General features: G+C 54.7%; 1 protein-coding gene and 1 long non-coding RNA gene across 2 annotated transcripts; one reads left to right on the top strand and one right to left on the bottom strand.

Moving 5' to 3' along the window:
• Window positions 1-79: 79 nt before the first annotated feature.
• LOC119239387 (uncharacterized) lies at window positions 80-3,223 on the bottom strand. The gene is made up of 3 exons (XR_005123843.2): window positions 1,077-3,223; window positions 873-975; window positions 80-177 (listed from the first exon to the last, which is right to left on the bottom strand). It is a non-coding gene; the product is annotated as an uncharacterized LOC119239387 (long non-coding RNA).
• Window positions 3,224-10,775: 7,552 nt separating this feature from the next.
• RTL1 (retrotransposon Gag like 1) lies at window positions 10,776-14,829 on the top strand. The gene has a single exon (XM_037501852.1). The coding sequence runs from the start codon at window positions 10,831-10,833 to the stop codon at window positions 14,827-14,829; it is 3,999 nt and encodes a 1,332-aa protein (XP_037357749.1). The 5' UTR covers window positions 10,776-10,830.
• Window positions 14,830-15,556: the final 727 nt, after the last annotated feature.

Below are 15,556 nucleotides of genomic sequence, written 5' to 3' on the forward strand. Positions count from 1 at the left end.
CTTCATGTACAGAGTAGCACACGGCACCCTGGCTGCCCACCAGAGCCCCCTTTCACCCAGGCACCCCAACACTTGCCTGCTCAGTAAGCCTCAGCGCCCACTTCCCAGGCCCTGGCAATGCTGCCAGCTGGCTGAAGCTGGAACGGGCATGGGATGAGGAGTGCAGGTCCAGGCTTTCTGGAAGAAATGTGCACACAGGCTAACACCCCCACCCCGCCAGTGCCCCTGGCTTTAACAGCCCTTCCCAAACCCCAGGCCCTGCTAGACATCGCCCTGGTTTTTCATGTGGGGCTGAACGGGTCCTGATGAATACTTCGAGATGTATGTCATAGTTCTATCAAGATGTGAAATATTTTTATGAAAAATAAAAATACTGGGCAGCACCCAGGTTGAAGGTCCTCGCACCACCACCTGGAGGTCACCTCCTCCCCAAATGCAAGCCAGTAAGGCTGATACTTGTGCTGTAGTTGACAGGACGCTGACCCTCCCTGGCCCTGGCCCCACTCCCATTCCACAAAATGAGAAGGGGGCTTCAGAGAGAGGGACAGGCCCAGAGCCTCCTAACGAGAGCCATGGTTACAGGCCTTGAGGCATTTTATCATTTACTTCATTTCTGGCATTAAGGCGACCCTCGAGCATGGCTGGCCCCAGCCCGCAGGAGCAGGAGAGGATGATGGTCCCTCTCCAAGGTCACCCAGAAGTCTGCCCCCTCAGCCCTGAACAGACCCCCAACACCCAAAGACTCCGAAGTGCCAGCACCCTCTGCCTCCAGGTGGGCTGTCATGCCTCCCCATGGTGCAGAGTGGCCCACCCCGTGCTCCAGGCCCCAGCCCCAGCACAGCCTGTTGGTGTAGAGGGGGGGGCACACATACCTGTCCCACTGTGCCACCGCATACAAGTGCCCACCATCCTGGGCACCACGCCTCTGCCAGGAGCCACGACTCACTGCCCATCGGGGGGGCAGTGAGCACCAGTCTGCAAAAGAAGGGCCGGTGTTAGCTCCACTCTGAGGCATTGACACATTCAGAAATTGTCCAAATTTACAAATTAGAAATGTTTAAAACAGTTTTTCAGACCTTTTTCTGGATCCCGGGCCGGACCTTGGTCCCTTCCTGGGAGAAAGCGCCTCTCCCCTCCACGCCACCTGGGAAGGGAGGAGAGAGCACGCACCAGGGCCACGGCCAGGCGCAGCCCACCCACTCGGGACCTACCTAAGGCCCCCTGCCCGCCAGCATCCCTAGTGTGTGGGGGGCAGCCCCAATGGGTGGAATGAGGAGCAGCAGGGCAGACTGACGCCAAGGGCAGGACGAAACTCGGCGGTGGCCCTGAAGCCACCGGCCTGGGCAGATGCACTGATAACCTCAGTGCCATGGGGTGACTTCAGTCCCTGAGCCTCGGTTTCCTCCTCTGAAAAATGGGGCCGATGAAAGTGAGCGCCTCCCAGGCTGTGCTAAGGCTGAAAGTGCTAAGGCTGAGTGCGTGCAGCGCACTCAAGAGCCAGCACAGAGACCCAAGTGGGGAGCAGCGCAAGGGATGGCGAGGAAGGCAGGGGGCGTCTGGAAGGGGCTCTGGCACTGCTGGGACACCCCCAGGTCCCAAGCCCAGGCCATCCTAACCCCGTTTCCCCTGCGACTTTCCAGAGGGAAGCAAGGTTCCTGTTGACGCGACTACAGCAGAACCACTGAGCACGTTCATCAAAGGTAAGACTTGGGCTGGGGGTCCCGTGCTGACCTCCGGGGGGGGCTGGTGTTCGTGAGGAAAGGTTAAAGGATTAGTTTGCTGCAAGAAAAGCCATGACATGGTGGACCCAGTATCTGTTCAAATTCTCAAGCGGCTATAATTAGCAGGGCTGGGGCCAGCTGTCCTGTCCCTTTGCCGACAACCATATTAGCCAAAATGAGTTGGGAATGACCACATGAGCTTTTCAGGGAGATGGAGGAGGCTCGGAGGCCCCCAGTCCCCTGGTCTGGCCTCCTGTCAAGCCACGAGGCTGACAGCACAGATGCCATGCAAGGAAAGTCATTTCTTCCACCCCAGGGTCCCTCGGGTCCCCTGGTGGCCACAGGCCACCCACCGGGGCATCTGCTCCTGCCTTTCCACTCACCGGGGAGGGGGGGCAAGGAGCCCAACTTTGCACGCTGGTTCTGCCTCCCCTTTCCTAAATTGGACACCCTAAATTTTAATCTAATGCTGGGGAGCGTGCCGCTCCTGGTAAGGAGGCATGTTGAGTGTGAGGGTGTCATGGGCCGAGCAGAGCTGACACAGAGCAGACACCGGGGTGCACCTAAATCCCAGAGACCCTGTAAGGAAGACCCTCCTGCATCTGCCCCCCACTGGCATGGGCATGGGTCTGCACAGGCGGGTGGTACTGGGCCAATGCCTTTGCCACCCCAATCACAGCAGCCCAGTGGGCCCACCCTGTAGACCTTGGTTACCCACTTTCAAGCGAGGCACCATCACCTCCCAGGTTAATGGGAAATTTCAGTGCCTCCTGCTCCAAAGCCCCCATCAATAATCCCCGGGTCTTCACAGCTGCGAAAGCTAACACTGGTCTCCCCTGGGAAGGTGTCCCTTCCACTTTGTAAATGGAGAAACAGAGGCCATCCGGACCCACCCTGGCCTTCATTCCTCCAGCATCAAGGCTGAGCCTCCACGCTCGCCTCCAAGCCCCCGCCCTCCTCCACCCCGCAGAGCCTCCCTTTTTCTGGGCCTGCAGCCCCAGGAGCAGGGGTGCCCACCAGACATGGCAAACCCAGGCAAGGGCTTGAAGGAAGCACCCATTGGTGTGCCTGAGGGGGCACTGCTTAAGTGAGATCACGTGAGGGCCCCCCAAGAACTCAGGCAGCTGCTGGGAGACACGCAGGGTGGGCATCCCTCAGCCCCCCATGCTCGGCCAACCCCACCTCATCACTCCTCCCCAGGGTCAGCCCTCAGGCACCTCTCAGGACCCCTGAGAGACAGCAGCAAAGAGACCCCACCGCCAGCGACTTCCTTGCAGATGAGGGGAAACTGAGGGCCGGGAGAAAGTCAGGCGGAGTCAGCCCGGGGCCCCAGCTGGCAGGTGGCGTGAGCTCGGCCCCAGATACTTGCCTTGAAAGGCAAGAGCAGCCTTGGGAGCTGCTGATTGGCCAGCCCAGTTGGGCAGTGAAGAAGGACACACTCATCTGTGCCCCCGGCCCAGCCCCCCAGGGCAGGCACTCCCCCCTGCCCAGGGTTATTCTGGGCAGAGTGATCCAGCTGCCCCCAGCGGCCCATCCAGCGGGATGGAGGGGGACGGGCGCTCAGCACAGGGCAGTGCTGGCCAGGGTCAGGCCCTGCCCTCACCTCGAGGGCAGAGAGCACAGGCCTGGGGTGCCCTCTCCACAGGCCCCTGCCCAGCTCACCTGGGGTTAGAAGAGCAGCCCAGGGCCAGCGCTGCCCTGACTTGCTGTGTCCTGAGTCACGGCGTCCCCCTCCCAGGGACTCAGTTTCCCCAGCGAGGCTAGAGCCCGGGTGGTGCCTGATACTCTGGCGGGACCCAAGGGACAGAGGCAGCTGTCCAGGAGGGGTGGCTGCCCCGGCCCAGAGGTGAAGGGACGCCCCTCACCTGGAACACTAAGTGGTCTTTTCCTGGCCAGCCAGCCAAAGGAGAACGGGGCCGGGCACCCCAGTCCACACTAGGGCCACTTCGCAGGGCCCTCGGACTCAGCCCGCCAAGGACATAACTTGTCCTGGACGCTGTTTAACAAAAAGCTGCCCCCATGGCCGTCCCAGCATCCCTGGCAGCCCTCACGATGCCCAGCACCTGCCCAGACCCCAGCACCGGACCAAGGCGGGAACCAACAGGGCTATCCCTTCGGAGGTCACACAGCCCCTAAGTTCTGGGCCCTCACCCCATCCCTGGCGGCACCCCAGGGGGAACAGGCAAGGCTGTGGCTTCCACAGGGCCCCGGGGTGGGGTGGGGGGCAGAGAACCCTTGTTTCTCTCTCGTTTCCCTCCACGCTCCCTCTCCTCTCTCCTGCCCACTCTACCTTCCTCCCGGGCGCTCAGGCCTCCCGCCCTCCTCCCCGTCCTCACCTCTCCCCTAATTCCTCCGTCCCCCGCCCCCCGCCCCAGGCGCAACTCTGCTCCTAAATATCCTCCCATCTCCTCTTCCAAGCTCTATTTTTAAAATCAGATTTCCTTTACTGTACAAGTGAGCTGACGTGGAGAGGTATTTGCTGAGGGATTTGCCCCCCCTGCCCTCTGGCCCCCCCCGAGCCCCCCCCCACTTCCAACCCTTCAAAGACTCCCAGTCCCAGCCCTGACCCAATGGGCCGCGGGCTCAGAGGCTCACAGGAAGCTGACCTGACCAAGAAGGCTCTGGCCACCGAGGTGGTGAGGCTGGGTATCTGCCTGAGCGTGGGGCGGGGGGAAGGAGGGTCTCACCCAAGACCCCATGGGCAGTGCACTGAACCCCAATTTTTTTTCACAAGGTGAGACTCTCCAACTGAGTAGATCCTTCTTAAAGAGACTGTGGGAGACTTTAGACTTGCACCTGAGCTGCTGCATTCAGAGGTCTGAGAACACTGGTCGGGGGTCTGCACTGAAGGGCCCACGGGGGAGGTGGGGTGCCTCTGGGCGGCAGCAGGCGGGCTGGTGGTGGGCAGGATTCGGGGTGCCCCTGGGTCCTGCTTAGGTGCTCCGTGGGGGCAGCTGTACCTGCTGAGGTGAGAGCACGGCCCCGACCCTGCCCCACGTCCTGGCAAAGGGGTGCTGAGCCCCCGAGCTCCCGAGCGGACCCCTCACCCTGCCCAAGCCCCCCGGCTCACCTCCGGCACGGCATGGACATGGGGGTCATCTCCCACGGGACGCTCTGTGGGGCAGGGGCAGGGCCGGCCGCCGCCTCCGTGCTCCTCTGGGGACCCAGCAGCGCGGTGCCTGGGCCGGGAAGAGAACAGAACGTGCTGCTGTAGGAATTCAACAATTCTTGGCAGAGAGACCAGCTTACAAAAACCAAGACCCAGGCCCATCAAATCCAAGTATGTTTGGGGGCAGCAAAGGAGAACCCCTTCAGGAGGGACGGGGCAGGAGGGACAAGGCGCCAGAGCTAGAAATTAACGATCAAGGGTTAAACGTCCTGGTTTCACGCAGAGGCATGTGGGTCCCGCAGCCTAAGTCACCAGGAGCAACGTAAAGACTTTTCCACAGAACAGATACTGGGTCCAATTTCCATTTCACGCACAGGCATGTGGTTGTCGTGCTGCAGCCCTGAACTTGGAAGGGCCTGCGCTGAGATTGCTGGGCCCCGTGGGGCGGCACGCTAAGATGTGAGACATTTCGTTGGTGGTGAGAAGCCATTAAAGATGGGGGGGGGGGTGTAAGTTCATGAGGAGATAGGGGTTTGGGGGAGAAATCTGGACTTTATTTTGAGGAGTGACAAGATCAAGTTTTTATATCACGCGAAGGAGTCGGGATTCTTGCCAAAGGGTTTTAAGAAATGTGATGGTAAAATTTTTGTTGGTGGGAGATAAATCCACAGGAAAAAAAAAACATGCTAGAATAGCTCTGAAGGCTAACGCTGAGGACTCAGTAGTGCAGGCAAGAGAAACGCCGACAAATTGTGACTCGCAAGAGCCAGTCACAAATTTAATACCACGCTAAAACTTTTGGACCTCGAGTGTTGGGGGTGCCAAAGTCTGATTTTCAGAGCAAACCCGGGAGATCTGATGGCTGTTGACACCAAAGTTGAAAGACTTTAATCAGAGGAGCGACATGCTACACATTGGGCATATGCAAAGAAATTTGGAATTTATTTTGAGGCACTGACATGATTCAATTTTTTGCACATGCCTCGGAATTTGATTTCAGCCAATAACAAGTTGCCAGAGAGTGACATGGTAATTTTTTTTGGGGGGGGGGGATTTGATAGAGAGCGGTGAAATTACAAAATAAAATTCACATTTTATGCTAAGAATTTGGACTTTTATTCCATGATTCCACAATTAAGAGATATCATAGGGTTTAAGGTGGAGTTCCAAGATCAAGTTTTATATACTGTGCTAGGAAGTGTGAATGTTATTTTCAGGGATGACAAGATCAAATTTCTATAGCATGCTAATATGTTTGGACTGAAGCCGGAAAAGACAAGAATGACAGGGCGAGATTTGGGGTGTTTTATAGACCAGTCTGAATATAAATTATATGGTAAAACATTGCATTTTATGGTAAGTACTTGGGACTTTATGTTTCAGACAATGAAGGAAGCTTGCAAAGCTTTAAATTGGGGAGTTACATGATAAAATGTGTGCATTTCGACAGCAATGAAAGAGTGGATTTTTATGGCAAAGAGAAAATGATCAGATTTTTATAACATGCCAAGGAGATGTGATTCATGTGAGGCTGGAGGCATGCAAGCGTTTCATTTGGGAAGGGATGTGATCTCATTTTTGGACTCTGACGCAGAGGTATTTGGATTCTAGCCAGTAAAGGGCTTGAAGGAGTGATTGATAAGAAGAGTTTCATCTGCGAGGGAATTAGCTGGTAAAATACATTTTATGCTAAGGCGTCTGGATTTGGTGAACCAGGTAATGGAGGGGCACGGACAGGGAGGCACCCCTAAGATCCTAGTGCACCCCGGATCCGTACTCAGTGCTGGGAACTGGATGATTTATGGCAAGTAGTAAATATGGAGTGATCAGGCAGGTCTTACGCAGAGGTTACAGGATTGAATTTACATAGACGCTAAGAAATTTGGACGCTGTTTTAAAGAACAGGATCCCATTTTGTGCCATGCTAAGGAATTTGAATTTCAGCCATTAAAAGATTTTAAGAGAGTGACATGGCAAAAGTTCTGTGTTTAATAAGAGCCATCTGCAGAGAAGCTATCGAGTAAAATGTGCATTTTGTGCTAAGGCATTTAGATCTTTTCTCATAGATGATTAGGAGATAGTACAAAGCTTTCAGCAGAAGTTACAAGACCGAATGCATGTATCTTGCAAGGAAGGGTGACCTTTCATTCTGAGGGATGACAAGGCCAAATTTTTATATCATACTTAGCCATTTGGAATTAAGCCACTAAAGGGTTTAAGGAGTGGCGGGGCAAAGAGTTTGGGTTTTATACCCACCAGTTTGAAGATAAATTCTACCGTTTGTTTTTCTTTTTGATGCTAAATGATTGGAATTTCTTCTTAGCGACAATGAAAAGAAACGTGCACATTTTAAATATAAGTTATGGGATAACTTAAGCATCTTGCTAAAGTTTGAATTTTGATGTTAAGGAGTACGAAAGATATTTCATAACATGCCAGGGATATTAGATTTTAGGGTGAAGACAGGAATGTTGGCAAATTTAATCAGTTACATCATCAAATTTAAAAATAAACTAAGAAGCAAAGACTTTTTGGTAAGAAGGGGTGATTACACCTTCAATGATATTTTATTCAATTTAAATTTTTTAACATTAGCCAACTTAAATTTTTATGGGTCAATTTAAAGTTTTTTAATTTAGCCAACTTAGAATTTTTCATTTTATCCATTAAAAATTTTTAAGAGACCTACCAAGATTTTTAATTTCATTCAACTTTTCTAGCTATAACTGACATTTAATAGTATGTGAGTTTCAGATATAAAGTTTTAAATCACCTTACTAAGGAGTTAACATTTCAGCCTGTAAAGGGTTGGTTTTTAAAACTAAGATTGACATGTACTTTTCTAAATTTTAATCAGTTTAAATTTTTATTTTAAATTTTAGATTGTTCAAATTTTCAAACTTTAAATTTTTAATTTCAGCTAATTTAAATTTTTAAAATTTCAGACAATAAAGAATTTACTAGATTTTAAAAGAAAACTCTTTTACTGAGATTTTAATTTTATTCAATTTTAAACCTTAAATTTTAGCCACTAAAAGGGCCTTAACATTTTTAAGAGACATACTGAGATTTTACCTTTTAGTCAATTTGTTTTTAAATTATAGTCAACTTAAATTTCTAATTTTTAGTCAATTTAAATTTTTTGCAGGTTAGCCAATTTTTTTAAATCTCAGCCACTAAAGGTTCTTAAGAGACCTACTGAGATTTTAATTTTTTTTTTCAGTTTAGATTTTTTTACTTTAGCCAACTTAAATTTTTAATGTTTGGTCAATTTAAACTTTTTCAATTTATCCAGCTTAGATTTTTTCATTTTAGCCATTAAAAGCTTTTATGAGACCTACCAGGATTTTTAATTTCATTCAATTTAAATTTTTAACTCTAGCCAAATTAAAATTTTCATCAATTTAATTTTTTTCAGTTTACCAATTTATATTTTTTACTTATTTTAGCCATTAAAGGGTTTTAAGAGACCTAATGAGTTTTTTAATTCAATTTAATACTTCTGTCAACTGCAATTTTTAATTTTTAGTTAATTTTTTTAGTTTAGGCAATTTAGATTTTTTATTTTATTTTTTTTTTTTTTAAAGATTTATTTATTTATACAAGCACGGGGTACAGTCAGAAGTGCTGGTGGATGAGACAATTCACCAGAGTCAGAGCGGAGAACAGAGCAGGCGGACTGACGAAGTACACTGCTGAGGGGGCAGCGGGTGGCAGGAGAGGTCTGCGCACCATGTGGGACCCTCACCTGGCGGCCGGGGATCGAACCAGCGCTGCAGAGGCTGCGGGCAGCCTCTCAACGAAGCGCTCAACCACTGCGCCACCGGGGAGGCCCTAGATTTTTTAAATTTTAGCCATTAAAAAGATTTTAAGAGACCTACTGAAAACTTTTATTTTATTCAGTTCAAGCTATTTCATTTAGCCAATTTAAACCTTGAAAATTTTAACATTAGTCAATTTTAAATTTTAACCATTTAAAATTTTGGCCAATAAAAGGCTTTAAGTTTCAAGGGACATATTAAAACTTCATTTTTAATTTTATTTAAATTTTTAATTTCAACTAATTTCAACTTACATTCTTTAGCCAAATTAAACTTCTTCATTTTTTACCAATATAGGGTTTTGAGAGCCCTAAGAGCATCCTCAGATTTTTATTTCTAATAAATGAGTCTGCAGATGAATTACAAGGTCAAATTTTATATTTTAATTAGAATTTTATATTAGAGAACTGGGATTTTGCTGTAATAATACACACCTTATATGAACTTAGGAGAAGAAAACGAGTTAATTTTGCAATGTGCTGTGCAGATGTTGTGAGGATAGTGGTGGCAGTGGTGGTAGCTGGTGGGCATTTCACCTAATTCGTACATTATACTAAAAAATGTAATCTGTATCTCGAGGAGTGACATGAAAAGAATTTTCTGTTATTCTAAGGTCCTTCCATTTTAGCCAGAAAATGGTTTGATGATTGTTATGTGTCAGGAATTTTTGTGCTACAAGGTTTGAATTTTAAATTACAGATGGTAAGTAAATAGCCCAAGGTTTTAATCAGCAGGCCTGTGTGATCAAATTGAACTGTCATGCCAACAAGAACTTAGTTTTGAGAAACAGCAGATGAAAATTTTGTATACTATTTAGAAAATTTGGCTTTTAGCCAATGAGGATTTTTTTTTATAGGTCAGCCAGGTGGCTAAGAAAACCAAGAAGGAACTAACACTGTTAAATGTATAAAGACCAATAACTACAGAGCTAATTTGTTGAGTAATTAGAATTCAATTTGCTCCTGCCAGCAGAGAGGAAATTTGCAAATAATCCCAACAAAAACATCTCTTGAAATTCAGTTTCCGCCCGCTCAAAACCACCCAAGACTTGGGCTTTTAAAGATCCCTTCCAAGGCAATCAGATATCAAATATGTCACATGCCCTCCGTCACCTCTACTCGATATCTCAACTCTTTAGGAAGCCCCCTATGTTGGGGAAAACCCAACAGCCAGTACAGAAGAGGGTACTGGACAGAGAAGGGAACAGCCCACAGGCCAGGGCTCAAGAGGGTGCAGGCAGGTCTGCAGGTGAGGAAGTGATGCCCAGGTCTCCATGCTCCTGAAACCCCACGAGAAAGAGGGCCACCTGGGAGAGCAGGGTTTGGGGGTGGGGGACCCATCTGCAGATCTCAACAGCTCAGAGCCGGAGGGACACAGCATAGGGAGGAGAAATCAGAAAAGGTTCTGAGCTAGAATCAAGTGACAAATGTGCACGTCTCTGGCACATAGTAGGTGTCTTATAAACATTTACAGGGAAAATAAAAGCCAGCATCCAGACCTCTCTCTGCCCCCGCACTTGGAATCAGCGGCAGGAAACAGAGCTATTTGGGGCTGCTGACCCAGCCGCTAGATGGTGGCCATGCGCCTGCTGGCTCTGCTCCCCTGTTCCCTGAAGTAGTCCCACGGGGCTCACTCCTGGAGATCCCCGCCTGCCCACCGGGCCAAGCTCCCTGCAGAGCGCCCGCCGGCCAGGGACAGCTCGGAATAGCACTGAGATGTGCAACCTGTGACTTCAGGCGACGAGAGAAGGGAAGCGGCTAGCCTGGGCACACGTGCCAGGGGAGCCAAGCGGCCAGGCCTCCTTGCCAGGTGCCCGCCTGCCACGCCAGCTACTCTGGGCCGTTGCGCCACCAAATTTATGGGCTGTGAATTTCTCATCACCACGGGGGACGGAGCCTAGGCCAGCCAGGCAGAGCGAGCCTGGGAGACTAGGTCAGAAGGTCAGGGCTGACAAGAGAGCTCTCCCAGGTACCCCAGCTTGCACCCAGGCCAGGGACCCCCATTCTGATGAGCCAGGCATCTGTTTTGCCTTTGAGACCCTGACCTCTGGAGACCCTAACCTGCTGCTTCCCTCCCTCTCCTGCCCCCCCCCCCATTCTGGTCTCTGCAGCTCTAGTCGCTGACCGGCGCCTGCCAACCTTACCAGTCTTCAGAGCAGCACTCCTTCCCACCCGACGACATGATAGAACCCTCTGAAGACTCATTTGAGACGATGATGGAGCGTAAGAATCCATCATCAAAACAAATGGAGTCCTCCGAGGGCTCATCCAACACCAGCGAGGAGCCAGCGGGCAGTGGCGCAGGGGCGGCGGGGGCGGCCGGCGGCCCCGCCCCGGAGGCGGCAGAGCTGCTCATCGACCTCCTCCAAGACATGGAGGAGCCATCCAGTGGCCCACATAGGGACATCACGGATCCACCCAATGACCTACTCCAAGACCTGGAGGAGTCATGCCACGGTGAAGAGAAGGAGCCGGGGGGGCCGCTCGGCGAGGCACCTGAGGAGATGGAAGAGACGCGCGCCACGCCCTGGGGAGACCAGGAGGAAGAGGAAGACAGCACTGACCTGCCCGAGCTGGACGAAGAGGAGAGCCCACTGGAGCAGACCGACGCCTCGACCGCTGAAGTCATGGGTGCAGTGAGGTCCCTCATCTCTCTGTACTTCCGGATGCAAGACCTCAGGGAGCAACAGAGGGTGGCAGAGGAGATCCTGATGGGGGCCATCAGTGCCGGCCAGTTACCCGCACCCCGGCAGTTCTCGGGTGACCGCCGAGAGTACCACGAGTTCATCGTGCTCTGCCAGCTGATCCTGCAGAGCTGCCCGCGCATGTTCTACAGCGACCGCCTGCGCGTGGGCTACGTAGTCTGCCACCTCTCGGGCACCGCCCTGGAGTGGGCGCAAGCTCTGCTTCAGGAGGACAGCCCCCTCACCCACGACTTCCCGGCCTTCCTGGAGGCCATGTCTGAGATGTTCGAATACCGGCAGGCCCTGCGCGTGGCCGAAGAGGCCATGTTCAACATCAGGCAGGGCGAGCGCTCCGCCCTCGACTACATCACCGAGTTCCAGGGCCTGGTACCCACCTTGGGCTGGCCAGATGAAGTCCTGCAGGCCCACCTGTGCCAGGGGCTCAATGAAGAGATCAGGCACTACCTGTTCCGCATCCCACAGCCGGACTCGCTCAACAGCCTAATGGTGCTGGTCCTGCAGATAGAAGAGAAGCTGGCGGAGAGAAGGGCCATGCTCAGGCTGCCCCCCGAGGCCCGCCCCCGGAACCTGACCTGGATCGACTCACCTGCGCCTGAGCGGTGGATGGTGAGCAGCTGGCTGCCCTCCGAAGGGCACCCCGCCATCAATCGTGACCACCTCTTCCTGCTCCTCATGGTGAGGGTGAACCCCTACCACAGCGTGGCAGTCCGGGCCCTGGTGGACTCCGGGGCCAGCGGCAACTACATGGACGAGAGGTTCGCCCAAGAGCACTACGTGGAGCTCTATGAGAAGACTTACCCCAGCCCGGTCCACACCGTGGACGGCTCGCTGATCGGCAGCGAGCCCATCTGGCTCTACACCGAGCCCCTGGTGTGCATCCACCAGAACCACCAGGAGTCTCTCAAATTCGACATCGTGCCGTCACCCAACTTCTCCGTGATCTTAGGCATGGAGTGGCTCCGAGTCCACAGCCCGGAGGTCGACTGGGCCAGAGGCCGCTGCACCTTCCACTCTCCCTACTGCCTGAAGAATTGCTTCCGCCCACCCCCACCATGCATCGCCCTGGAGAGACATGCCATCAGCCTGCTGCCCGGATTGCCGCCCCTGTACTCCGACCTGGCCGACGTGTTTAACCCGAAGGAAGCAGATGATGAGACATCCGACCAGCCAAGCTCAGACGGATCCGATGATCTTTCTGAATCAGAGCCCTCTGAGCTTCAGCAGGCTGGAGACAGTGATCACAGCGAGACCTTTTACGAATGTCCCTCCACCGCGCCGTGGGAACCTGTGGGTGCCGAGATGCAAGAAGCAGCCAAGCCAGACGTGTACTGGGACACACAAGACATGCTGGACAGCAAGCAGGACTACATACAGGTGATCCCCGAGCTGTTCGACCCCCTGCATGGGGCCACATGGTTCACCAAGCTGGAGCTGCGGGGGACCATCGTGGAGGAGAGCCTGAACATCCACCACGTGGAGGACGTGTGGCAGGCGGCCTTCGGCCTGCAGCGCCAGGAGATGGAAAGCTACCGGCCCTTCGTGCTCTGCTCGGACCCCATCATCCGGCAGAGCGTCATCCACTTTATCCTCAAGGACATGCTGGGCTACTTCGTGCTGTCCTACGGACAGGACGTGCTCATCTACTCCATGAGCCAGGAGGAGCACGTGCAGCACGTGCGCCAGGTGCTGGTGCGCTTCCGCTACCACAGCGTCTACTGCTCCCTGGACCGGACCCAGTTCCACCGGCACACGGTCGAGTTCCTGGGCTTCGTCATCACCCCCAAGGGGGTGAAGCTCAACAAGAGCATCGTCAACACAGTCACGGGCTACCCCACCCCCGGCTCCAAGAAGTCCCTGCGCCACCTGATGGAGTTCATTGTCCCCTACCGACACTTCGTGGAGCGCTTCGCCGCCATCACTGAGCCCCTGGTGCGGCAGCTGCAGACCGAGCAGCCCTTCTACTGGGGCGACGAGGAGCAGGAGGCCTTCGAGAGCCTGAAGCGGGCATTCCGCAAGGCGCCCCTTCTCCACCACCCCAAGCCCCAGAACCCCTTCTACTTGGAGACCGGCGCCACCAGGACGGCGCTGTATGCCTCCCTCATCCAAGTCGACGAGCAGACCGGCAAGAGGGTCTGCTGCGCCTTCTACTCCCGAACCACCTCCCGGCTGGAGGACAACTACTCCCCGCTGGAGATGAAGATCCTTCCGATCAGGGCTGCCTTCATGGTGTGGTGCCGCTACCTGGAGAACACCGAGGAGCCCATCATGATCCTTCTCAACACAGAGGATCTAGCCTCTCTGAATGATGACAGGCTCACCGTACTTCTCCCGGGGCATTGGGTCTTCTTCTTCTCCCACTTCAACTTCGACGTCATGGAGCGGCCAGACCAAGAGGGCGGCCGACCCGGAGCGCCCCTGAGGAACCCCCACCGCAGGGGGCTCTCCCGCAGCACTGCCACTCGGCCCAGGATGCTTTTCGCCCTGGGAGGATCCCGCAGGGATCAGCTCGCAGAGTCGGGGGAGGAAGACGACCCAGAGGAAGCGCCCCTGCAGGATGAGCCTAGCGGGCTGAGCCTCCAGCAGGAGTTCCTGTCCCTCATACCCATCGACCAGATCCTCAGCGCCTTCCTGGCCCACTACAGCGTCGCCCAGATCAGGGCCGTCATCCTGCACTTCTTCCGAGGCCTGCTCTTCTGGAAGAACACCCTGGCCGTGGCAGCCCTGCTGGTGCTGCTGAGGGCCCGGCAGCGCCCTGCCCTGCTGCCCGCCCCCACCCCGGGGGCTCGGCCCCTCGCCAGGAGCTCCTTCCGAGTCCTCCTGGACTCGCCCCTGCTCACGGGCAGTGGCATCGCCAGCGCCGTCTCGCGGTTCCTCACCCACGTGCCCGCCCTGGTGGGCACCAGCGCGGTCCCGGCCGAGGAGTTGGCTGAGCTCTCCCTGGGCCCCGGCCACTGGCAGGGCAGCACCCTGCTCCCCCAGGGCCTGCAGTTCACTCCCGGGTTCTGGCTGATGCTGTGTGAGCTCTTCGGGGTCAGGGTGACCCCGCGAGAAGGAAGCCGCCCCCTCCCGCCCAGGTACCACTCCCTGGAGCTGCACGTCGTGGGTGATGAAGATGTCGTCTTGCGAGAAGCCCTGCAAGACGACCTGCAACGTTACCGTCAGAGTGGCCTGCATGACGGCCTGCAAGACAGCTCGCAGGACGCGCAGGCCGCCGACGTGCAGCAGGCCCCGGGCACCCGCGCCTTGCTCGCCCTCCGGCCCCGCGGGCGCCCCCCGACCGACACCGACGTGCTGGCCTTCCTCCACAGCCGCCCCGTCCGCGCCCGCCCCGCGGCCGACCAGGAGCTGGCGGCAAGAGCCCTGACCCGCTTCCTCGCCGCGGTCTATGCGTGGGCACCGGGCCCGCGCCAGCCCCAGGGGAGCTCCCGGCTGCAGGAGCTGCCCGAAGACCCCGACGACGCCGGCCTCCACTGAACGGCCTCCCCCGGCCCCCCGCCCAGTCTCCTCCGCCTCCCCGTGCCTCTACTGCTTCGCGACACCCCACTCCTGCCACTCCGGAGCCAAGGGGACCCCACTTGTGAAAGGGCAGCAACTTCTTCAACTCATCAACCAGCAACTTCATCTGTGCCAATGGACTGTCATCCCCAGAGACCCAGAGCCAGCTCAGGGCTACACACTCCCGTCTTAATTCTCCAGGTCCCAGGCCCGCAGCCGGGAGTGAACCCGCCAGAGGAGACAGCAGTGGCGAGCAGAACAGACCCCGACCCAGGCCAGGTGGAGACCAGGCACAGCCGAGCAGCGAGCAAGCAAGCAGATGCGGGGGGAGGAGACCCCACCCGGGCCCGCCCCCCAGCCGCACGTGGCCACCTCGCGCCACCCTGGGACACTGACCTCGGGTGCTCCACTGACTTCTACCTCCATCACCGGTGCTCCTGCTCCCCTGGGCTCCGCCGCCGCCCCCGCCCGGGTGCCGGGGCGCCTCCCGCCGCCCGCTGCAAGCAGCCTCCCGCGTCCCCCGCAGCCCCCCACACTGCTTCTGTCTGTCCCTGAGCTCAGCTCTTACCTGGACGGTGCCTCCGGGACTCCGACGTGCCAGTACTTACCGGACTGGACTCCCTGCGGGTCTCCCAGGCCCACAGGACCGAGGGGCGCCCGCGCCTGCGGCCCCTCCCCCTCCAGCACTGACAGCACAGGGGCCAGA

The sequence above is a fragment of the Talpa occidentalis genome, unplaced genomic scaffold (assembly GCF_014898055.3).
Source record: "Talpa occidentalis isolate TD23 unplaced genomic scaffold, MPIMG_talOcc4v2.1 talOcc4.11, whole genome shotgun sequence".
In the NCBI taxonomy this organism is placed as follows: Eukaryota; Metazoa; Chordata; class Mammalia; order Eulipotyphla; family Talpidae; genus Talpa; species Talpa occidentalis.